At 35.9% G+C, this 25,049-nt stretch overlaps 1 protein-coding gene across 5 annotated transcripts in view; it reads left to right on the plus strand.

The window, feature by feature from the left end:
- PDS5A (PDS5 cohesin associated factor A) overlaps window positions 1–25,049 on the plus strand; it is a 159,095-nt gene that overhangs the window by 113,155 nt on the left and 20,891 nt on the right. For 4 of the 5 annotated variants that reach the window (XR_010322114.1, XM_064285929.1, XM_064285931.1 and 1 more), the window contains exons 20-31: window positions 470–593; window positions 1,432–1,590; window positions 4,892–4,960; window positions 6,315–6,451; window positions 9,512–9,635; window positions 9,944–10,148; window positions 10,626–10,740; window positions 16,856–16,988; window positions 17,536–17,655; window positions 20,757–20,819; window positions 22,144–22,289; window positions 23,521–23,629. Coding sequence is in view for 4 of the 5 variants with exons in the window: in XM_064285929.1 (XP_064141999.1) it covers window positions 470–593; window positions 1,432–1,590; window positions 4,892–4,960; window positions 6,315–6,451; window positions 9,512–9,635; window positions 9,944–10,148; window positions 10,626–10,740; window positions 16,856–16,988; window positions 17,536–17,655; window positions 20,757–20,819; window positions 22,144–22,289; window positions 23,521–23,629 (1,504 nt within the window). In the remaining variant the exon portion in view is untranslated. Of the gene's footprint in view, window positions 1–469; window positions 594–1,431; window positions 1,591–4,891; window positions 4,961–6,314; window positions 6,452–9,511; window positions 9,636–9,943; window positions 10,149–10,625; window positions 10,741–16,855; window positions 16,989–17,535; window positions 17,656–20,756; window positions 20,820–22,143; window positions 22,290–23,520; window positions 23,630–25,049 lie in introns of those variants that run through there. The other variant, XM_064285932.1, reaches the window with a different exon arrangement.

Below are 25,049 nucleotides of genomic sequence, written 5' to 3' on the forward strand. Positions count from 1 at the left end.
ACCTTCTTCTACTGGTATCGTTTTAGCTTTTGCTACTTTGAAATAACCAAAGAGCACTATAAAAGAAAAGTAGAAAATAGAAATATGGCCCTAAGAAATTTCTTTTTTGTTTTTCTTTCTCAAAGAAAGCTGGCTACTTAGAAGATAAATTTTTTAAAAAATGGGATGAGTTTTAGGTTATAAATTGAGATGACTTGGTTGTTTTTTCTCCATAATCATGAGGTGGTTTTGAAATAAAAATTGTCTCCTAAAGTAGCCTTTTTCTTGAGGCATGGTATTTATTGAATTGTGTTGTGGAGCAAAGAAGGAGCTTTAAATCCATCTATTGATCAGATCATTTTTAAGAGAAACTCCTATTAACATGCATTCAAATAGTTAAGGGAAGTGACACAGGAGACTACCAAAAGAACTACTTGTGGTTTGTAGATCTTTTTTTTTTTTTTTTTTTTACTATTGATATTTTTTGCAGGACCTTAATTCCCATTTTACATCAAAAAGCAAAGAGAGGTACTCCACACCAAGCAAAACAGGCTGTGCACTGTATACATGCCATATTCACAAATAAAGAAGTCCAGCTTGCACAGATTTTTGAAGTACGTATGATACATAGGATATGTGTATAATGGTCTTTATTTTTTAAGTGTTGTGGTTTGATGAAAGTTGAAGCTAGAATTTTTTAACCTTTCTAATTTAAACCCAAATTCTGTGACAGCAGGAACGTTATCTTTCTTTTTCAGCACTATATTCTAAGCCTTTAAATTGAGTTATGTGTTGGATTATTTTATATTGAAGGATGGTATGTGTGCGAGAGTATGTTTGTGTTAGGACATTCTGCCTTAATTTTAGGCATATTGGCTGAGTAGTCAATTTATCCTTAACAGGTGGTAAGTAGATGACTTTGAAAAATTCAGTTACCTGACAACTCTATCTGAACATTAATCTTTAGCTTCTCTTTCCTTATATATAATCTTTAACCTCATTCTGCTTCTAAATGGTATCTCTTGTTATAAATTGAATACCATATAAACAGAACCCAGTCAACTTTTATTTTCTATGGCTCAAGGTCATTTTAAATTGCCTCCCAGGATAAGAAATCACCAAATTGTAGACAGCTTGAAAATAATGCCAATTTCAATAAAGCAGAAATGATAGCATGTGATAATCTACTCCTCCTTGCTTTTACTCCTACTTTTTACTTGAGCATATTTGTGTGTGTGTGCTTCTATATTTATTCTTCAGTCTTCTTAAAATTCAGTAGGTGAAATAAGAACAAAGTGTCTAATGTGGTTGAAGTTACTTATGATCATCTCACTAGAATAAACTGACTTGGCCATGCTAAATTCAGGAGGACTCAGAAATAGTCACTGTTTCAGTAAAATGTCTAGATATTTATAAAACAAACTGGTAATTTTGTCTATTTTATTTTTATAGCCACTCAGTAGGAGTCTGAATGCTGATGTACCAGAACAACTTATAACTCCGTTAGTTTCTTTGGGCCACATTTCTATGTTAGCACCAGATCAGTTTGCCTCCCCAATGAAATCTGTAGTAGCAAATTTTATTGTGAAAGACCTGCTAATGAATGACAGGGTAAGTTTCTCATTTAATTAAGTTTAGAGCTATGATATTAAGACTGTTTGTATCTTCAACAAACTAAAACTTGAAGGATGGAAAAAAAATATATCAGCAATCAAACAACAATCAAAAAAGAGCAGGAGTAGCAATATTAATTTCTGACAAAATAGACTTTAAAGTTAAACCCATCAGAAACAATAAGAAAGGACACTATATAATGATTAAAGGGACAATACACCAAGAAGATATAACCATATTAAATATTTTTGCACCCAGTGACAGGGCTGCAAGATACATAAAACAAACTCTTATCAGCATTGAAAAGTCAAATAGACAGCTCCACAATAACAGTAGGAGACTTCAACACACCACTTTCCGTGAAGGACAGGACATCTAGAAAGAAGCTGAATAAGGACACGGAACATCTAAATGCCACAATCAACCAACTTGACCTCATAGACATATACAGAACACTCCACCCAACAGCAACCAAGTATACTTTCTTTTCTAGTGCACGTGGAACATTCTCTAGAATAGACCACATATGAGGTCATAAAGCAAGCCTTAGCAGAATCCAAAACATTGAAATATTACAAAGCATCTTCTCTGACCATAAGGCCGTAAAAGTGGAAATCAATAACAGGAAAAGCAGGGAAAAGAAATCAAACACTTGGAAACTGAACAATACCCTGCTCAAAAAAGACGGGATTGTACAAGACATTAAGGATGGAATAAAGAAATTCAGAGAATCCAATAAGAATGAAAATACTTCCTATCAGAACCTTTGGGACACAGCAAAAGCAGTGCTCAGAGGCCAATTTATATCAATAAATGCACACATCCAAAAAGAAGAAGGGGCCAAAATCAAAGAATTATCCCTACAACTTGAATAAATAGAAAGAGAGCAACAAAAGAAATCCTTAGGCACCAGAAGACTGTATCTTCATTTGTCACAGAAAGGAAAATGTCTCTCCATATATAATTCTGTTATCCTTTTAAATTATTCTATATTTTGCTTCCTTGTTCATTCATTTATCTACTTAAATTTCCAAATGACTTCCTGACCTCTGGGTATTACTAGAACTTAACATTCAAGAGAGAAAAAAATGAGAACATGAGATAGATGACTCATGAAGTAAAAAATATAAGTCAAATGCTATTCTGACTTTTAGAGGGCAATTTAGAATTTTCTAAGTACTAGAATTTTTTTTTATCAAATATTGTTTAAAAAAAAAAATTAAGTGAGGTCCTGGACAGAGCAGGAGAAGAATGTGAAACAGAATTCTAATTCACAACAAAAGGCCAGACTAACTGATCTGACAGAGATTGAGGAACCCCCGAGACTGTGGCCCTCGGACATCCTGCTAGCTAAGAACTGAAGCCCACCTTCCAGCCAAAGATTAGACAGGCCTGTACAACAAACGGAAACCCTCATGGTGTAGTGGTTAAGAGCTATGGCTGCTAACCAAAAGGTCAGCAGTTTGAATTCACCATGTGGTCCTTGGAAACTCTATGAGGCAATTCTACTCTGTTCTGTAGGGTCACTATGAATTGGAATGGACTCGAAAGCAATGGGTTTGGGTTTTTGGTTTTTTATACAACAAACAGTAACACCCTTGTGGAACATACTTCTTTGTTCAATCAAGTATACGAGACCAAATGGGCAGCACCTGCCCAAAAGCAAAAAGACGAGAAGGCGGGAAGGGACAAGAAAACTGGACGAATGAACATAGGGAACCCAGGATGTAAAGGGAAGGGGGGAGAGTGTGACATATTGCAACGATTGCAACCAATGTCATAAAACAATTTGTGTATAAGTTTTTGAATGAGAAACTAATTTGCACTGTAAACTTTGACCTAAAGCACAATAAAATTAAAAAAGAAAAAAGCCTGATTCCCAAAACTCTTTACTGATGGACCCTAGGCTATAAGCTTTTGAAATTAAAATAAATTTAATTTATTTAAATGCATAATTAAATAATTGTTTAAATTTTTAAAATAAGTGAGCTTGAATTTGACTAGCCTTTTGAAATATAATAAAAGAGTATCATGCTTTTGGCACTAGATATATGTATTATACTTTAGATTCTGAATTGTGTGTGTATGTGTGTGTGTGTTCTAATTTATTAGCTCTGGATTGGATCCCAGGAATGTATAGCTTGAAAAGGCTCCCCAGATGATTTCTGAAACATACCTCTGCTTAAAAATCACCACTTTACCAAATGGACCTAAATTAAAGGGCTATTAATGCAGGCATAAATCAGTCTTACCTGCTAAAGCATTGTAAATGACCTTCACGTCAATGGTAACTTACCCAAAATCCTCCCTAACTCTCCTACATGGCCCAGTGTCTTGAGCACTCAGTATCAGGAACTTCAAATAGGAAATAATTCTCTCCTCTCCACCTATTCTGAATATAATAGGCAAGACAGGAGAGGCATTCATGACTTAAGTCTCACCTTCCACTCCCACACTTCCATTCTTGGTAGGTGTGGCTAGCAACAAATGGGATTTAAGATTCCTCTTAGAAAATGACATGACTGTTGTTGGGTGCTATTTTAAGATGCTTGTTCTTAAGCTGGAAAGCTGAGTGCAGTCAGAACATGTTATCTGACCCTGAACAAACCAGAATTATCCTATAGCAGTCCTATTCCCTGACCAGGATCAGTCCTGTAGTGGTTGTGTTCTTTCTTCTTCACTTACTTCCTTATTCTAACTCCCTGTTTGAGAGCATCCATTTCCCCCAAGGCTGTTAAATCAAAGCATTGATTTTCCTAATGATGAGAAATATGGCTGATACTTCTTCAACTGCCTTATATTGCTTAGGAATGCTAAGTGGAACTAATACTAGGAATTAAACATTTTGTGGCTAGATGGTTCTAAAAAAATACAATATTATTTTTGCTGTCTTTATCAGTCTACATAGAATTTATAAGACACTGATACTTGATTTGTTTTTTCAAGCAAAACTATTATAATAGTTATTAAGAAAATTTCCTTATGTGAAAAAATGTACAAGGGATCAGATCCATAGTGATAACTTGTTGTCCTCTTTACTGCCTCCCCCTCTCCCCTCCCCCCCGCCATGTGACCCATAAGGAATTAAACCACGAAATTGGGGCATTTACTATAAGCTTTTTTATAGAAATAACACATACCTTACGCAATATGACTTCATATGATCGAGGATGAAGTTCTGCTTGGTGACTTTCCTATAGGTTTCACAGAACACTGCATTGCTTAGCATAAAAAGCTTGCTGAACAAAACGTTTAAAAGTTTTCTTTCTAAAATTTAAATTTATTTGATTGTCTATAGTCTACAGGTGAGAAAAATGGAAAATTGTGGTCTCCAGATGAAGAGGTTTCCCCTGAAGTACTAGCAAAGGTAAATTTTGGTAGCTTTTGATCACCTTTATGTTGAAGTAAGGAATGTTCAAAGGTATCCCTTTTACCTAATAGTTAATAAACATATTTCAATGAGGTGTACTTTATTTTAAAATCTATAGTAAAAAGTGTTAGTTTTTCAGCGAAATTGTAGTTATCATTGGGTTATTTATAAATGGATGTATGTCAGCATCTTCTGTAGACCTTTCTGCCTGCTAAAACAGTCTCAGGCTGGTTTGCTCAAAATTTGTGAAGTATTGATTTTCAGGGGCATCTCAAGAGATTGGTAGTCTAGCCTCACCATTAATACCTACAAATATATGAATATTAACTTGGCAAAGACAGTTGTCCTTGAACTGGTGACTTTTGAGAGATATAAATCATACCTCAGTAAAGTTAATTTTTAAAACGGTTGCCTTGAAATTTAAAACAAGAGATTGCATCATCTGCATTGATAATCTGTTTCACCTTCTGTAGCTTCATTGTAATTCTGTGTCCATCAATTCCTTTTTCCAAGTTGTCAATAAAGATAGTAAATAATACCTGGATCCTTTTACTTGCTCTTTCAAGTATATTGGTAACAATCTTTGGAGTGTAAGCCTCAAAGAAATTATAACCACAAATAATTATGGTATCTCCTAGAATTTTGACTAGAAGGTTAAGTGAGAATGAATCAGACTTAGATGTTTTCTTCAGACTCCTTTTTCAGCACTACAAAAAATATGAAAGCCTATCTTAATAGTTAATTTTAATCACTATAATCATTATAGGGAAACCATGCAGATGGTTAACATGCTTGGCTACTAACTGAAAAGTTGGCGGTTCGACAGTCCGCCTAGAGACGTGGCAGTCTGCTTCTGAAAAATCAGCCATTGAAAACCATATGGAGCACAATTATATTCTGAAACACGTGGAGTCACCATGAGTCAGAATCGACTCCACAGCAACTGGTTTATAATCAGTATCATTTTAAATAGTTATTTTTTATGTATATATTTTCAAATAATTTAAAAATCTTGGATAAGTGTGGAAAGCATGCGTTCTAGAGCCAGACCTTGGCAAGTTATCTGCCATGTATCTCAGTTGCCTTACCTGTTGGAAGTAAGAATACCTCTCTCACTGAGTTGTTTGGGAGATTAAATTAATCAGTACAAGTTAAGTTTTGGAAAAGTACCTGGCATGTATTAAACATGAAATAAATTTTCGTTCCTATTGTTACTACAATTATCCCAGACACTTGTTTAATAAAATGTGCCTGCTGGCAAGGGTTAAGTAATCTAATTAACAGAAGTTAGTCTTCCCTTTAATTGGAACTTTAAGTTGCCTTTTTCTTTTAGCATGTTAATATTTTATAGGTACAGGCAATTAAACTTCTGGTCAGGTGGCTGCTGGGTATGAAAAACAACCAGTCTAAATCTGCCAATTCAACTCTTCGGTTATTATCAGCGATGTTGGTTAGTGAGGGTGACCTGACAGAGCAGAAGAGGATCAGGTAAGATTTTTCTTCCCTTCTAATTTTTATTAGCTCAATTTTTTTGGTAGCATTTACATTGGAGTTATTTACGTAATTAATACTGGATGTACTTTGGGATCAAATCTTATGTACTCAGTGTTTTTACCCCTTATAGTATTTTTATTTTAATAATGCTGGTTATATCTTTCTTTACTCCTAAAGACCACAAACTTTTTCCAGTCATTCTTTAGTCTTGTCAGTATAGTCTAATGTCACAGTTAGCTTCAACATTTGATTCAGTTGAACTTTTGTTGAGTTCCTGCTGTGCAAAACACTGTAAAAAATGTTCCAGCAAAAACAGTTAAGATGCAATTCCTGCCTTCAAGGAGCTTACCCTATAGTAAAGTGATTGACAGAGTGACATGAGTGCCCTGAAAGGGATAGAAAGGGAGAACCACAGTTTCCTGGTGGTTTGTAGAAAAGACTGTAGCAGGTTTGCAAGTGCAAACAAACAAACAAATTGTTTCCATTTCTACACATTTTCATTCTTCAAATCTGTGAAATCTCCTTCTTTCTGTTCTTTTTAAGGTGGAAATAAAAGCCCAATTTTTCATGATCCTTGCATCTTTCAAATTCTTCATTTACTAGAGGTCTGGAGCTACAATAGAGATAACTAAAGAACTCCACTTGTGATGCATCCTTACTTTAAAATTTGTGGTAGAGCGCAGAGGTTTAATTATTCACTTATGCAATCAGTATTTATTGAGCACTCCTCTATACCATATGCTAAGCTTTTTAAGGGTATAAAAATCCTTGTCTTCAAGGAATTTACAATCTAGTGGAAGAGATAGAAAATGTAATATATAGTGCTGAGGGTAGTTCACATGAACACACTGATGATGAAATCTGATTCAGGGATAACAGGAAGTTTTAAATTTGGGGAAACTATGTACAGTATATGCCAAAGGGTTAATAGGGAGCTCTTAGAAAAATCAGTGCAAAATTGGTAGAATCTCCGATAGGCAAATCGTCAGTCTACGTGGAAAAAAAAAATTGTTTTACATCACTAAACTTGATAAATACAATTTATAAGTGATATCTGTTTTGCCTATCAAATCAGCAAATTTTTTTTTAAAGTAATCATTGCTCAGTGGGTTCAGAGAAATGGATTCCATCATTACTCCTGGGAGTATAAATTGGTACGATCTTGCAGAATAGTTTGGCATTTTATATCTAGAACCTTAAAAATGATTATATCCTTTGACTATTTTTATACTCAGGAAGTAGTAAAAGAATCGTACAAAAATATACACACAAACTTGTTCTTTGTAGCATTATCATCACAAAAAATAATAGTGGTTAACTGAAATATGCATATCATGAAATATTAAGCAGATCTAATTAGATACGTACTCATATAATAAATGAAAAATACATGATTTTAAACTGTATATGTGGCCTGTTTTTACTTAAACATATTCAGGGATAGTGTATCTGTATAAAGACTAGAAAGACAACAAAATTTTAATAATGGTTATCTCTAGATAGAATTACTAGCAGTTTTAATTTTCTTCTTTTTTGTCTTTTTTCCAATTTTCCATCAATTGAGCTTATATTACATTTAATCCAGAGAAGTTTTAAGATTTTATGTAGTATGATCTCATTTGTTAAAATATAAAATTATTTTTATATACGTATGTATACAATATTGAAAATTAATTTTCTTGAGTCACCTTACTAGTCTATGAATACAAATGTGATCCATTAACAGTTCCTATATGTGGGGTCAGCTATGAGTTGGGATCCACTGAGGACAACTAACAACAACAACCCATTTTAAGAAGTGACCCTACCTACTAATACAAGACCTTCAGATCAAGACCACCACCCATTTCTGACCCTGGTTTTTTTAAAATTCCCTCTACGTATCTGCTCATGCACTCACATTCTTTCATTTTGGTCCCCTTCAGTATAGCATGGTGTTAACTTGGGCTGTAAAATCAGAAACTTAAGTTTAAGTCTACACTCCAGTTATTAGCTGTGTGACCTTGTATAAACTACTTAACTTTTGTAAGGGTGGAAATTAAGTAAGATAAAGCATGTAAAGTGTATTACACAGTGCCTGGCACAAAGTAAGCACCCAAATAATAGTTACTGTATTTTTTATTGCTGAGTCATCTGCCTCAGGATCCATATGAGGGTCCCTTAAAGTCACCAGTGCTTACTGTATCAATCATCTTGTCCACCAGTGCTACGTTTTCTCCTCTAGCATGATAAGCATTAGTCCCTCATGGGTTCAAGTCATTACCTATGTTTTCTAGAGTCTTCAAAGTATCAAAGCCATGCCGTGTTCCACATCGAAGTTGAAGTGGAGAGGCTGTCCTTTCTCCCCATTCATTATCACATTTTTACCATTTGGTAGGAAGAGTGTACAGGAGACCCCTGTGCCTCTTAGCTTCCCTTTGAAAAAGGAAGTCTGTCCCAGGGACCAGTACACTGGCTCTTATCTCTATCCTTTCCTTTTAGATGTTGTTACCACTTCCTTTTTATCTTGTAAATCAGTTCCTAACTGCTGGTCCTCAACCATTTGATCTAACATGTGTATCCCTGTCTGAATCACAGTTTAGGCTTAAGCTGGAGTCTTATTGTATGTGTATGTACATGCCTAAAAAATATTTGTAGGAAACAGGCTTAAAATGTAGATAATTGATTTTTAATTCTTTTTCATTATTACTAAGTTTTCTGCAATGAGTATGTATTCCTCTTAAAATGCGAGGAGCAAGCTCTTTATGTGAATGGCTCTAGTGTTGCATTAAAGTGTTGGTTGTGAAATAAGCAGAGTTGCTTGGCTGTGGTGGAGGATCTAAGGTAGAGCATAACTAGAAATGAAGGCAGATACATTTATCAGAAAGTCAGGATATTTTGAGCCCTTTTCCATATGTTGAGCTCATGAACTCAAAGCAGCCTTCCCATATTTGTACATTATGTCATTTTAAGCATAAAGCATCCTAAGAACCTTACACTCAAAAAGGGGTCAAAGCATTTTTATGAATGATAATGGTTATAGGAAATGTTTATTTCTTTTTTGTTTGTTTATAGTAAATCTGATATGTCTCGCTTGCGATTAGCTGCTGGTAGTGCCATAATGAAGCTTGCTCAGGAACCTTGTTACCATGAAATTATTACCCCAGAACAGTTTCAGCTCTGTGCACTTGTTATTAATGTAAGTAACAATCTCATTTTTGTGAATTACTTAGTCTTCAAAATTAAATACATTTACAGTAAATACTGAAAATGGATTGATGTTATTATTTTAACTAAATATCTCCCAAATATTGTTATTTATTTACCCAATATAATTACAGTTTAAAAAATAAATAAACACACATTTACAGTGCCTACATAGCTCTTTTGTAAATGTGGCTTGTCCAAAAAAAAAAAAAATTTTTTTTTACTCGTTTCTTTTTTTTCCCAGCTTTGAAAGTACTGGTATTTCTATTTAAATATTTCTATGTTTTTGTGCTTCTGTAGGATGAATGCTACCAAGTCAGGCAGATATTTGCTCAGAAGCTACATAAGGCACTTGTGAAGTTACTGCTCCCGTTGGAGTATATGGCGATCTTTGCCTTGTGTGCCAAAGATCCTGTGAAGGAGAGGAGAGCACATGCACGGCAGTGCTTACTGAAAAATATTAGTATACGCAGGGAGTACATTAAGCAGAACCCCATGGCTACTGGTGAGTTTGAAAGTTCCCAGTGGACAAATACATCTTGTCAGTCTATTGATTTGTGGAGTTTTGTTTTTGTTTTTTTTTTTTAATTTCGTTTATCTGTATTATAGCTTATAATAGTACTGGGGGTTTTCAAGTATGCTTCCATTGTAGTGTGATCTACGTAAAAGCTGACATTCCGCTTTCTGTTTTGCGTTTTCTTATGAGATTAGCAGTGTGCCTTGATTTGCACACAATGCTCAGGCATCAGAGTCCAGAGAATTATTTTCCTGGTTTTGCCTGGGACCCACCATATAATCTTAATTGACTTTAATATTCTTCAAAGGGGAAGTAAAAGTATTTTAGTGTCATCTAGATACCATGTTGCCTCTGATTTAAAAATAATTGAGGGAAGAAATGAAAACTGAATTGGTTGGAACTTGAAGATAAAAAGAGATTTTATAAAAGCTACTATTATTATTAATAATAATGTTTTTGTTTTAGAGAAATTATTGTCACTGTTGCCTGAATATGTAGTTCCATATATGATTCATCTGCTAGCCCATGATCCAGATTTTACAAGGTCCCAAGATGTTGATCAGCTTCGTGATATCAAAGAGTAAGTCATATTGTTTTTCCAACAATTCTGAAGATTATTTTTGCTTTTCAAAAAATATTAAACTATATCCTGTTGTTGTTCCCATTGGAATAAAAACCTTTTTGTGTTTGTGTTCATTTATTGTGAATTGTGAGTTCCCATCTAATAAGTTCTTTTTGTTTTTTTGTTTTTCTGTATGTTCATGGTAAGCTGTCTGATAACTCTGAATAGGGGGGTTTGGTTTAGTTTTTATATTATGTGGTTTTTACTGTGTGTACTAAGAAGGGCTTCAGTTTGATCAGTTTGATAATTTAGAATGCCATGTAGTGAAAAGTTCACTACTTAAAACTAAACATTACGTGCAGCCTCACAAGGTAATACCTTAAAAATACATGTGTATACAAGGAAGGTCAGCCTAATTGGACTGGACTAAAAGCAAAGAGGTTTCCGGGATAAAATGAAAGCTTCAAAGGTCAGTGGAGCAGGGGCTGGGATCTGGGGAACATGGTTTGAGGAGACTTCTAAGTCAACGGGCAAAATAATTCTATTACAAAGACATTCTGCATCCCACTTTGAATTGTGGCGCCTGGGGTCCTAAATGCCAACAAGTGGCCATCTAAGATACATCAGTTGGTCTCAACCCACCTGGAGCAAAGGCAAAGGAAGAACACCAAGGCCACACGACAACTAAGAACCCAAGAGACAGAAAGGGCCACATGAACCAGAGACCTACATTATCCTGAGACCAGAAGAACTAGTTGGTGCCCGGCCACAATCGATGTCTGCCCTGCTAGGGAGCACAACAGACAACTCCTAAGGGAGCAGGAGGCCAATGGGATACAGACCCCAGATTCTCATAAAAAGACCATACCTAATGATAAATGAAAGCGACTAGAGGAATCCCAGAAACAATGCTCCCCAGAACTCCTGATGGCACAGGGCAGGAACCATCCCCGAAGACAACTCATCAGGCATGAAAAGGACTGGTCAGTGGCGGGGAGAGAGATGCTGATGAAGAGTGAGCCAATTAAATTAGGTGGACACTGGAGAGTGTGTTGGCAACTCTTGACTGGAGGGGGGACGGAAAGATAGAGAGAGAGGGAAGATGGCAAAATTGGCACAAAACGAGAGACTGAAAGGACTGACTGAATAGGGGGAGAGCAAGTGGGAGAAGGGAGTAAGATGTATGTAAACCTACATGTGACAGACTGATTGGAATGGTAAATGTTCACTTGAAGCTTAATAAAAATTAATTAAAAATACATGTGTGCATGCACACACACAATATTCCGAAGTAGGACTGTAGTAATACAAAATTAGATTTGATATACTAGATTTACAGGGATATATACAGGAAAATTTGTCTCTAGAGGAAAGACAGGCAAGTAAACACTCATGAAGTGTTTGTTGTTGATGTAAAATAGAAGTTTGTATATGATACAGAGTGAAAGGAGGCCTAGGATTGCCTACAAATGACCTATAAGAAACTTTAAAGCAGTATTTACTTTCTTTCCCCATTGCTATGTTTTTGCTTTGATTCAGCTTATATTTTAAGTATTACAATTTTTCTATGTGGGACAGTAAGCCTTATCCCTAATCTTATTTAAGGCCCTATTCAACATTCATCTCTGCCTCCTGTAGCTTTGGTCATTGAAATGGTTGTGTCAGTTTTATAAAAATCTTAAAATTGTAAGAGGTATTGCATCTTTTCAACATTACTATGAAGAATCCCTTTTCTACCAGACTTAATGGTCTGACTGAGACTGGAGGGACCTGGAAGACATGGCCCCCGGGCTCTCTGTTAACCCAGAACTAAAACCATTCCCAAAGCCAACTCTTCAGACAAAGATTAGACTGGACTGTAAGCCATAAAATGATACTCATGAAGAGTGTTCTTCGTTCAAGCAGATAGATACATGAGACTAAATGGGCAACTCCTGTCCAGAGGCGAGATGAGAAGGCAGAAAGGGACAGGAATTGGTTGAATGGACACGAGAAATCCAGGGTGGAAAGGAAGAGTGTGCTGTCACATTATAGGGAGAGCAACTAGGGTCACATTACAATGTGTGTATAAATGTTTGTATGAGAAACTAACTTGAGCTATAAACTTTCACTTAAAGCACAATTAAAAAAAAAAATCTCTTCTGATATCTGGCTTCTACTCGAACACTTGATGGGCTATGAACTCCTTACGTTTAGAGGTTTGCAATTCCGTTGTTGTTGCTTCCAACATATCATTCCAGTGATGTTGCTTTTATATTTCAAATGCTTAAAAATAGTTATTTGTAAATTTTAAAATTTCTTTAAAGCCATATTTGGTTAGGTATATATTTTAAGAAGTCAAATGTTTAGATTTTAGGAGACGTAGGTTCTAGTCCCAGCTACACGACTAAGAACTTTAGTTCCCTAGGCTTCAGTTGCCTTATCTGTAACATGCAGAATTCGAAATAGGTAATTCCTAAAATGTCTTCCAGTTCTAAATTTTTACTGTTTTATGTGCTTTAAAAAAATAACTTTTCTGTAGGAATTTTTCAGAAAGTACTTTCATGTAATGAAAAAGTAATGGTTGTATTTGCCTAGAATAAGAGGATTTATATTGGAGAGCCTTTTAGCTGTATTCAGATTGCAAGGCAGCAGTGTGGAAGAAGGATTAGCCTTTTGAGAGGTAGCTATAATGTGGAAATAGTACTGAAAAACATGAAGTGATCGGAGTTAGAATTAAAATCAGTGATTGATTTTCTTCTCAGTTCTCTAGTTTTTCCTTTGACTGATTTAGATGGTGACCTAGTGATTTTTCTTTGTTCTCTCTAGCGTGTAACACCCTTGAGTATCTTTACACATTCATTTTAAATTATCATGTAATTTGAAGTGTTAAAAAATACTTTTTAAAATTGGTCACTTAACTTTATGGTGATTGATACCTCTTATTATCCTAGTAGCAATATATTTTAATTTGAAAAATCATACTTAAATATAGCCTTTAAAACTCCTTTATAACGACTTTTCTTTATTGTACCACTATTACATTCAGTATGAAAAATGAGAATATAGATACCTACACATATCCATTGCTTTTAACAATTTGGTCGGTATCTTTCCATACTTTTTTCTCTGTTTGTACATACTTCATTAACAAATACTGTATTTATAATGAAGTACCTTCAACATGCCAGGTGCTATCCTAGTTCCTTGGGATACAGTCTTATATAATATGGACATCTTATCTGCTCCCATAAGATTTACAGTCCAGTGAGGGATACAGAATGGTGAAAAGGCAATTATAGTGTGATAGGTGCATTGTTACTGTGGGAACACCTAGAATAGGCACATAACCCACACTTGAGGGCAAGTCAGACATTAAAAATAGGAGGAAGAAGACAGAAGAACAGGTGTTCTGAAACTAAAAGCTTTGGGCAGATCACTAAGGGACACCAAGATTTGCTGAAAAGAAACAGAAAAGAGACTCAAAAAGGACCTGGTGGAGAAATAGCCAAGGAGTAAAATAAAAGCCAGTACAGTGTTATAGAAAGAAAAAGTATAAAGGAGAAGGAATGGTCAGTAACCAGTGAATATTTATCAAGCATTTACTATATGTCAAGTATTCTACAAATATTATCTCATTTAATCCTCAAAAACAATTCCTGGAAGTAGTTACTGTTGTTCCCATTTTACAAATGAAGACATGACCAAGGGTATGGTCACACAGCTAGTAAGTGCCCTTTGAATTTAGCAACAAAGCAGTTAATGGTAACTGTGCATGGGTGGCTGTAATGGAGGTAAAAGCTTAATTGCCATGAGATAAGGAGTGAAGATAATGTAGACAAATCTTTATAGAGATTCTGTTGTGAATAGAGAAGGAAGAAAGCAATAGAAGGTCTCCAGAAAAGAGCCAGGAGATGAGGATGTGGTTGTGGGCAAAGGAAAGAATGGTGGTAATAAAATAAGATATGATCTCCAAAACGAGGAATGAATGGGATCCTAAGGATATAAAAAGAGAGAGGAAGAGAATAAAATCAATTTTCTAGGTTTGGGCTCATCTTCCAGCACTATATCAGACAATATTCTGCTACTATTTGTAAAGTTTTCACCGGCTAATTCTTTTCAGAAGTAGACCGCTAGGTCCTTCTTCCTAGCATTCTAGATGTAGCTACCAAGAAGACTTAGATTGTTCAGGTTTTAAGTTTTTCAAAGTAAATGTGCCAGAAGGAAAAGTAGTAAGAGACTTGAGACTATTTTCAAGAGTGGTTAAAATGTTGGCTCATGGAGTGTAAACTAGAGGGAGTGAAGTAAAGAGTGAAGAAAGAAGATGTCAAAGAACACAGTTGTATAAATATCTGAAGGAAAATGAGATAGCTGAATCTATTTCACAGGTGTATCAGTTCTAAGGACCAGCAAGGTTTAGGAATGTCTGAGGGAGTAGATTAACTTAAATGAAGGGTGAAGGTAAAATTAATCAGAAATCAAAAGATCAAGAAACAAGGAAGTAAATTGTTAGATAGGTTGCCCAGAAAAATGACCTGGACCTAAGGATGGAGTTCAGGAAAGCTATAATCCAGAGGCTTAAGTGAATGAAAAGAACGTCAGGGTGTTAGATAGGTGACATAGCCAAATGGCATAAGCGTCCTAGGAATAATTTTACACAAATGTAGAAAAATAATTTACTGGCATGAACATCGAGGAAGATAGAGGTTGAACCCACTTTTCCAACCCTAAGTATGCGTGTGATAGAATGAGCATCTGTAACTTAAGAGGGATGCAAGGCAAGTATTATTCTCAGGTGAGAGCTTGGTTTCAGTTACAGCAAGATGGAGCAGTGAGCATTTACTGAAGTTTGTTTGCTGTGGAAAGTAGGTTCCAGAGAGCACGGTGAAAGGTTGTGGGAAAAGAAGAATCAACCCTGTTAGGTAAAGCAAGAAGCACAGCATTACAATCAGTGCACTAGAGAGAATGGGTAAACATAAGGAATTACATTTCTTTGGCAGTAACCAGGATAACAGAGATGTGAGATACATGGTTCCAAAGTTTTCAAAACATTGTAATTTCAGAAAAATGCAGTCTTTTATGTGTGTGTGTGTATGTGTGTGTGTGTGTGTGTGTGTGTGTATGTAGTTAGCACATAGTCTTAGAGTATTTGCAAAAAATTAAGGTAGTATTGGCATTCTTATCATAGGACTGTTACACTTTTTGCAGTTACTTCAAGGAGTCATATCTACATTATATTGGCACACATTTATGTATGTGTCTCTGTGTGACGTAGTCTCTTAATACACTCACATGGAATATACGCGAGGACCTTCACATAGAGGATCATCAAATGATTTCTTCTATGTTGATTCAGTAAAGCAGTGGGTTTTGTGTCACTGACTGCTTAAGAATCGTCCTGGGAACTTATTAAAAACATAAATTTCTAGACTCTACCCCCAGAGTTGTTGATTTATGTTCCCCAAGTGATTCTAATGTTCACCCAGATTTGGGACCCACTTTTTTTTATTTAGAAATGCAAGTGCTCCCTTTAGATGCTTCATGAGAGATTTCAGTGATAGAGGCAGGCGACAAAAGTTCCCAACAAGGTATTTATTCCATTAAGCAAAAGTACCTGTATCTTCTCAGAGTTGTTAGGTACCATAAAGTTGGTTCTGAGTCATAACAACCCTATGTACAACAGAACAACACTGCCCAGTCCTGTGCCATCCTCACAATTGTTGCTGTGTTTGAGCCCATTTTTGCAGTTGCTGTGTCAATCTATTTCTTTTGAAGGTTCTCCTCTTTTTCACTGACCCTCTACTTTACCAAGCATGATGTCCTTCTCCAGGGACTGATCCCTCCTGACAACATGTCCAAAGTATGTGAGATAAAGTCTCACAATCCGCACGTCTAAGGAGCAATCTGGCTGTACTCCTTCCAAGACAGATGTGTTCATTCTTCTGGTAGTCCGTGGTATTCCATATTCTTCACCAGCATCATAATTCAAAGGCATCGACTCTTCTTCAGCCTTCCTTATTCATTGTCTAGCTTTCACATGCATATGAGGTGATTGGAAATACCATGGCTTGGGTCAGGCACACCTCAGTCTTCAAAGTGACTTCTTTGCTTTTTAACACTAGTGTTTTAATAGGTGAATCTGTTTACCACTTAGGTGCCTGTGGTTCATGCTTGAAGTTTTAATGACAAAGAATGAGAACAATAGCCATGCCTTTATGAAAAAGATGGCAGAGAACATCAAGTTGACCAGAGATGCCCAGTCTCCAGATGAATCCAAGACAAATGAAGTAAGATATATGTTAGGCCAGTAGGTAGTAAGATGTTACAGAAAAAAAAAAAAAAATACAGCCCTTGGCCCACCTGTTTTCCTGACCATTAAGTAATAATTTAGATTGCACATTTTTTTTTATGGATATTTATAGTCAGTTTATATTGCATCTCATTACAAATGAATTCTAATATTTGGGGAATCTTTAATACTCTGGAAAAGACTGAAACTTTTGCAGAGCAAGAGGATAAGAACTAACAAAATTTATGGCTATCTTATGAACTTGTAGTAAGAGTTATGGATAAGTGGATATTCTTTTTGTGAGTTTTTGTTCTGCCTTTGTTTTCATTTTTGTTTATTCTTTTTAATGCGTACTTGATATTCATCTTAAATTAAGGTAGAAGGTATTTTGTTTACCAGGAGAGTACCTGAGAAGAAATGCGAAACACCAATATTAAATAATCAAGGAATAAATGACCACATATCCTCCTTTTGACTCATAGTTAGGACTTGTGGTTATTTTGTACTACTGAAAGTTACATTTGATCTTTCTTTTTTCTCTCTAGAAACTTTATACAGTATGTGATGTGGCTCTGTGTGTTATAAATAGTAAAAGTGCTTTGTGCAATGCAGATTCACCAAAGGATCCAGTCCTCCCGATGAAATTTTTTACACAGCCTGAAAAGGTAATTTCCCCTCATTTTTCTACTGTACTATACTGACTTAAATTTCAATTAATGTCAGCCCCACAGGCAGATATTGGATTGTCTTGACTATGGAGTAAAAACAATGCTTCTGTGAATTTTTCGTGGAATAGGAGGTTGTCTTCCAGAGCCCTGCAAGACAATATTCTCACCTTACAAAGTTGAGACTACATATCAAGCTTAGTGTTTCAAAGTAGACATAAATCTTTGTTGCTGTTTTTACCTGAGCTACTTTTCTGGGTATTTCTAATATGTAAAAGGAGTTTTTGGATTTCTTAAATTATTTTAATTTCATTGAAATACTGCCAGTGTTTTTGCAGACAAGTATAACGTAAATATATATATATACAACTATATGTGAAATAAAATGTTAGAGTTAATAGAATTGGTATTGGCAACTGATAGACCAGATTTCTAATCAACCACTCATAACTTTCTCATTTTTAAAATGTAATAATAGCACCTATGTTCAATTACTAATATATATAAAAAAAAAACTCCTTGGCGTCAAGTCGATTCAGTTCTACCCTGTAGTACAGATCAGAACTGCCAGCCTTCTGGTTAGCAGCCGTAGCTCTTAACCACTACGCCACCAGGATTTCCAATATACAGTAGAGGTTTATGTAAAAGAGCTTATCACATTGTAATCACTCAATAAATAGTATTATTAATTATTAATACATATAGTTCATTTATTTTTCTGGTATCAAAGAATTAACCTTTCTGTGTAAATAAATTTTCCAGCTAATTTAGGTTTTTTTTTAATGTCTTTTCTTTATTTGCCTTAAGGTAACATTTTGAAGCTTAACTTCCCTGAGCTTTGCTTAAAAAAACAGAATCCTGATTTTTTTGTGTGTGTGATAAAAATACATATAGGAAAGCATTTGCCATATCCAATTTTTTACATGTACAATTCAGTGTCATTAGTTATGTTCATCATGTTTTACAACAGTCACCACTATCCATATCCAAATTATTCCACCACACTTAACAGCAGCGCAGTGACCCCTACGCAAAGACACCCACTCCCACCCCTGACAGCCACCAATACTTTGGTCTCTATACATTTAACCATTTCATGTAAGTGGGCTAACACAATATTTGTCCTTTTGTGACTGACCTAATTCATTCAGCATAGTGCTTTCAAGATTTGTCCTACTGCCTAAATATTTTTAATTAGAAAGATTTTATATATTTTTTTTATAGATATGTCTCATTTATATAGACCCCCTCAGAGTAATCCTACAAAAGAACATTCCAGGAAGTAGACTTTCCTGCTTTGAAAACCATACTTTGACAAAAATTTTAATAAAATCTTCATTACTGATTTAGTATTCAGTATTTACTGTACCTGGCTTTTTTAGGAATAATAAGAATTGCAGAAGTCTTTGCTCTCAAATTGAATCTAGTGGTCTTTTTAAATATTCCTAAGCAGGCTCTTGATTTTAAATTTACCATATTTCTGACCCACAGTGTTCATGAATGGATTAGTACCTAAATAGAATGTTCATAACAATGATGATACCATCATTAAGAATTAAATTCTGTGCATCACTATACCTAAATGGCATTTGTGTGTTTGAGTGTGTGTGGTTTGTTTTGATAGCTGATGCTTACTTAGTGTTTTAGCCTTCTTAGTAATAACTCTGTTTCCAGTTATGTAACTTTCCTCATTTTCTTTTCTAATTTGTTGCTTTTTCATCTGCTATAAATCAAAACACTAGAAAACTTGGTTTGGTAAGATATTGAGCCTTGCGATGCTGTAGTATATCTTCATAAATAGAGTGAGTGAACTTTGGTGCTCAAGCTTAGTAACATTTATTTTAGCTCCATAAAACCTGTGTGCAAAAGAAATGATACAGCTTTGCCTGCCACACATGCCAAAAGTGTGATTTCCTCACAGACAGAATTAAGCCCCATGTTCCATGGCGCAGGCGTGTGTGTATATAAGTTAACGGACTTTTTGATTCTAGTAAATTTTTTTTTTTCAGTGACATCATTTTGGTTCGTTTTCTGTTTTTCAGAGTATTTAACGGGGAGAGGTATCAAAGGATCAAATTCGAACTCTTAAGTTTTATATAGATACAGCAGCTTTCAAAAATGTATCATCAGTATCCCCATCCCCATTCTATTTAATTCATCAATTAATTGGTTAATATTATTTCCTCCAAAGAATATTGTGATTGACTTAATTATATTTTGCTAGTATATTTACTTATAGTTCTAAGTAATAAAGTATTTTTAATTAAGGTGACAGTTTTTTTCCATAATAAGTTTCTTGAGATCCAGCTTGAAGTTCTCTCAGTGACTATTAAAAACAAAACTTGTTGTCGTCAAGGTGATTCCAACTCATAGTGACCCTATAGGGCAGAGTAGAACTGCTCCATAGCATTTCCAAGGAGCGCCTGGTAGATTCGAACTGATGACCCCTTGGTTAGCAGCTAAACGCTTAACCACTGCACCAGCAGGACTCCAGTGACTATTACCAAAAAACCAAACCCGTTCCTGTTGAGTCCATTTCCGACTCATAGCGACCCTATAGTACAGAGAAGAACTGCCCCATAGGGTTTCCAGGGAGTGCCTGGGGGATTCAAACTGCTGACCTTTGGTTAGCAGCTGTAGCTCTTAACCACTACACCACCAGGATTTCCAGTGACTACTAAGTGTCCGGTATACACATAGTACCATATTGGATACTTTAGGAGCCCAAAAGAAGTAAAGTTTATAATAGAGTGGAGGAGGTGAAGGTAGTTTAAGGAATGAAATAGAAATCATTTGCCGTAAGCCATATGAAAAAAAAATAGGACTATTATTTCATTTAAAATGCTATCTAAGAAATTTGTCTCTGACATTTACCTAAGTCTTATTTGCCATTGATTTAATTTAAAGCTAGACTTAATGGTGTGGTTCATTAAATAAGTTTTTATTATTTGCTGAATTGATAATGTATGTTAGCACAAATGTAATTGTTAATGTAAAGCACAAAACCTGAAAATGTTGTTTAGGATAATAAAAATTAATACTTATGTTCACTTTGATTAATGTTGCTTTTTTCACCCCCCCCCCCCCCCCCGCCGCCATAGGACTTCTGTAATGACAAGAGTTATATTTCAGAAGAGACAAGAGTACTTTTGTTAACAGGAAAGGTATTATATGCTAGAGAATTTTGGGGTCTTTATATGTATATTACTTCTGCTATTCCTAGAAATAACCTCTATATGTCCCCCAAAATTTATAGTTCCTGATTCTTAAAGATCCTGTTGTGCATTGTATCTCTAAAGCAGCTGTTCTCTCAGGCTTTTTCTGCCATGAGCCACTCTTAAGAATTGGACCCACATGTTCTCATCAGTAATGATAGGCTTCAAGTTATTTAGAACCCACAAAGCAGATTTTCCTGATAAATGGTTTAATAAATTAGGATGTGTAAGGTAAAGAAAAGAAACAGTCTTAAAGTACTGATGAGTTAGCTCATTTATATTCTAAAAAAGTACCGCAATGTGTAAAAACGGCGTGGGGGCAGTGTCTCACCTCCTCCAACTTCACCAGGGGGAAGGAGAATCAAGATCCACAAGGCTGATTCCCATGAGGCAGGGTTCAGACATGCTCCTCTCTCTGCCACCTTCATCAATTCTGACACCAACCGTCCCTCCCACAGCACTGTCTATTGGGTTCGATAATTCATTGCAGTGGCTATGCAGAACTCTCAATTATGGGGTTTATTAGGGAAGTAAAAGTTACAGTTCAGACTAAGGAACACTCAAGATACAGTTCTTCCATTAGGATAGCCTCTTCCCAGCCATGCTCACAGGCACGCCTCTCCCTGGTCCTCAGTCTCTGCCAAAGGCACTCAGCCTTCTCTGTCTCCATGGGCCAGGAAGCCCACTAAACCATCTCCTGCTCCCGGGTCTCTCCTGCTGGTCTCTCCTACCTTGGTGGTGGGCTCCTCCCTTCTCTGGAATTGGCTCTCTTTTAAGGCAGAACTGACCAGTCCCCTCAGTAGGCCACAAGTACCCTATCACACAATCACCTGGGTGGGAGTTACAAGACCATGGCTACAAAGTAAAACAACACAAAAGTAATTAATCACATCGCAGATGATACCAAAAAAACAAAAGGAAAATTAATTTTTGGTAAACAGTTCCCAAACTTATTATTGTATACATTGAATAATTTGCTTATAAGACATTTTATTGTATATTTTACTGTTCTAGGAGTACTTTTTACTTGACTGAGCAATAAGGAATAATAAATACTTCCTAGTTATACAATTAAGTGGAAGTAATGTTACAATTTTTAGTTGTATTAAGACAAGCACAATTTTGCAGAATTATCATCTCTAATAAAATGAGTGTTAACTTCCAAAGTAACAATTCCTTGGCTTAGGCTAAACAGTATCTCTTATATGTATCTAAATTTGTATGTATGCCTTTTAGTAAGGTATAAAATAACATACATGTGTGTAATTTTTAGCCAAAACCTGCTGGAGTGCTAGGTGCTGTAAACAAGCCTTTATCAGCAACGGGAAGGAAACCATATGTTAGAAGCACTGGAGCTGAGACTGGAAGCAGTATCAATGTAAATTCAGACCTGAACCCTTCAACCGGAAACCGATCAAGGCAATTTTTTTCTCCAGTTATTTTTATTACTATTATTCACTTAGTTCATCTTTTAATATACATTCTTAAAGCACTGTATCACAAAATAGACCTCTGCCCTCAGAAAGTGTCTTGAAACAAGATAATACTGATGAATTTTAGCATAATTAATGAGGGAAACAGAGTAAACTACATTTTAAAACAGTGTAGCATTCTAAGTATATAGAAAAGTTAAATGAAGAAAACTAAAAATTTGTGTTATAGCTAGAAGTAATTTACATGAAAGTATTTACTACAAAAACCAAACCCACTGCTGTCAAGTTAATTCCGACTCATGATGACCACATGTGTTATAGAGTAGAACTGCTTCATAGGGTTTTCTTGACTATGATCATTACAGAAGCGGATCACTAGTCCTTTCTTTCACAGCGCCACTGGGTGGGTTCGAACTTCTGACCTTTAGGTTGGTTAGCAGCTGATCACAAACTGTTTACAGTACCATATAAGAAAATTCAATACTTAGGAAATCTATGAAAATATAACTCTTAAATAAATTGAATTAACAATGCTTTTTAATATTCCATGTTTATTGTAGCATGTCAGGCAATCACTGACTTAGCGACTCAATGAGAATTTCCACCTGACCTACTTTGTCAGCAGTAAATAGTGAGGCTTTTAAAGATTGTTTTCAAACCCATGAAATCTTAAGAATAAACTCACCTCAACCAGTGTTGTTTTAAAACCATTTTTAGCAGTAGAATGCCAAAATATAAAATTATGTGGAGCGGCTGTGGTTTAAAGAGATGGTGGGGGCTCGACCGTCTCCCATATGGCCTTTCCTGCTGGTAGCCTCCTCCCCTGCAGCACCTTGCAGAACATTGAGAACACAGACTAGGAACGACTGTAATGTGCTACGATCTATAGTTGTAGTTTTGTTTTAGGATTTTACCTCTCCATCCTCACTAAGAGATAAGGCTTAGAGTAGTTATTTTGTTTCTTGACAACTAATCTTTTTGTCGGGTGGTTTTAAGCAGCGATTTTTGTCTTATATTATTAAGATTAAGTGGTAATCATTAACATGATAGACCAATAGCCTGCAACCACAGAAGATCCAAATCTTGCCAACTTTGCTTCACTTGGCCATCTTTCTACGCCAACCTGAACCTCGATTTCCTTATCTGTACAGTGCGAGAGTAAACTTTTTATTCATGTGGTGAAATAAAGAAGCCTTGTTTATATTTTTCTTCAACAGGGAACAGAGTTCAGAGGCAGCAGAAACTGGAGTTAGTGAAAACGAAGAGAACCCTGTGAGAATTATTTCAGTCACACCTGTAAAGAATATTGATCCAGTAAAGAATAAGGTAAATTTTTTAATTTAGCAAGAGAATTTCTCCTGTGGAGATTAGTATTACAGCTTTATGGTAAGTGTAGGAAACCCACAGCAGGGAGGTTAGTGTACATAACGTGTGTATACACCACCCCCTCGTAATACTGTGCTGCTGCTCCCCAGAAGTGGTTCCAGCCATAATGGTGTCCTTCCCCACACAACCTCTCCCCAGCCTCTTGAAAGAATAGGAACTGAGTGTTTATTGATACTCTATTATAGAGCACTCTGCTTTGTTTCCCTTGTCTTTTAGCAGTTAAACCTTGCCAGGGGTGAGTGGGAGGCGGGGGAAAGTGGGAGTCGTTGTTTGGGGGATGCTGAGTTCCTGTTAAATGGTGGTGGAGTAATCTGGAGGAGGCTTGTGGTGATGGTTTTACAGTGTGATAAGCCACATCAGTGTCATTGATTTTGCATATAAAAATTGTTGAATTGGCAAATGTTTTATTACATATATTTTATTTACCACAAAAAATTTTACTTTAATAAAGTTAAACTTATAATTTAGCCTTTAAAACTTTGAGTTTTGTTTAATCACTATATTCTTTGTTGTTGACCTTCTTACTGTGGCACCCACTTTTCTCAACCTTTTTTGCGGAAGCAAAAGAACACTAACGTAATTGGTAGGAGCATCAGACAAACCTGAGTCTGAGTCCTGGCTCCTCCACTCACTGGCTGTGTATTCTTAGGTAGATTATTTGACTTTTCTAAACTTTCATTCAACTGTAAAAATGAAATATAACCTACCTCAGTAGAAATGATATGAAGATACCATCAAATATTTCTTTTCCCACAGAATCATGTTCTTTTTATTTATTTATTTTGGTGATTTTTTTATTTTTTTTTTTCTTTCAACTCTAGATGAAGGTTTACAGAACAAACTAGTTTCTCATCAAACAGTACACACGTTGTTCTATGGCACCGGTTAACAACCCCACAACCTGTCAACACTCTCCCTTCTCAACCCTGGGCTCCCTATTACCAGCTTTCCTGTTCCCTCCTGCCTCCAGTCCCTGCCCCAGGGTGGGTGCGCCTCTTTAGTCTTGTTTTGTTCCCTGGGCCTGTTCAATCTTTGGCTGAAGTGTGAACCTCAGGAGTGGCCTCATTACTGAGCTGAAAGGATGTCCGGGGGCCATATAGAATCATGTTCTTGACATGCTTATCTTTTTGTTGCCCGCCATGTGTTTGTGGTGGTCCTCAAACATTTTAGATATTATTACTTTTGGGTACATAAAATAGACTATACACAATAGCTGAACTCTTCCTACCCAAGCTCACATTATCTGAACTCAGAAACTGAACAAGTATGGATAAATTTTGGGATAAGTCTCATACTGTCCCAATTCTTGCTCCTCACGATCTGAAACTCATCATGTCAGTAGATTGCCGGTAAAAGGATA

The sequence above is a fragment of the Loxodonta africana genome, chromosome 5, assembly GCF_030014295.1.
Source record: "Loxodonta africana isolate mLoxAfr1 chromosome 5, mLoxAfr1.hap2, whole genome shotgun sequence".
In the NCBI taxonomy this organism is placed as follows: domain Eukaryota; kingdom Metazoa; phylum Chordata; class Mammalia; order Proboscidea; family Elephantidae; genus Loxodonta; species Loxodonta africana.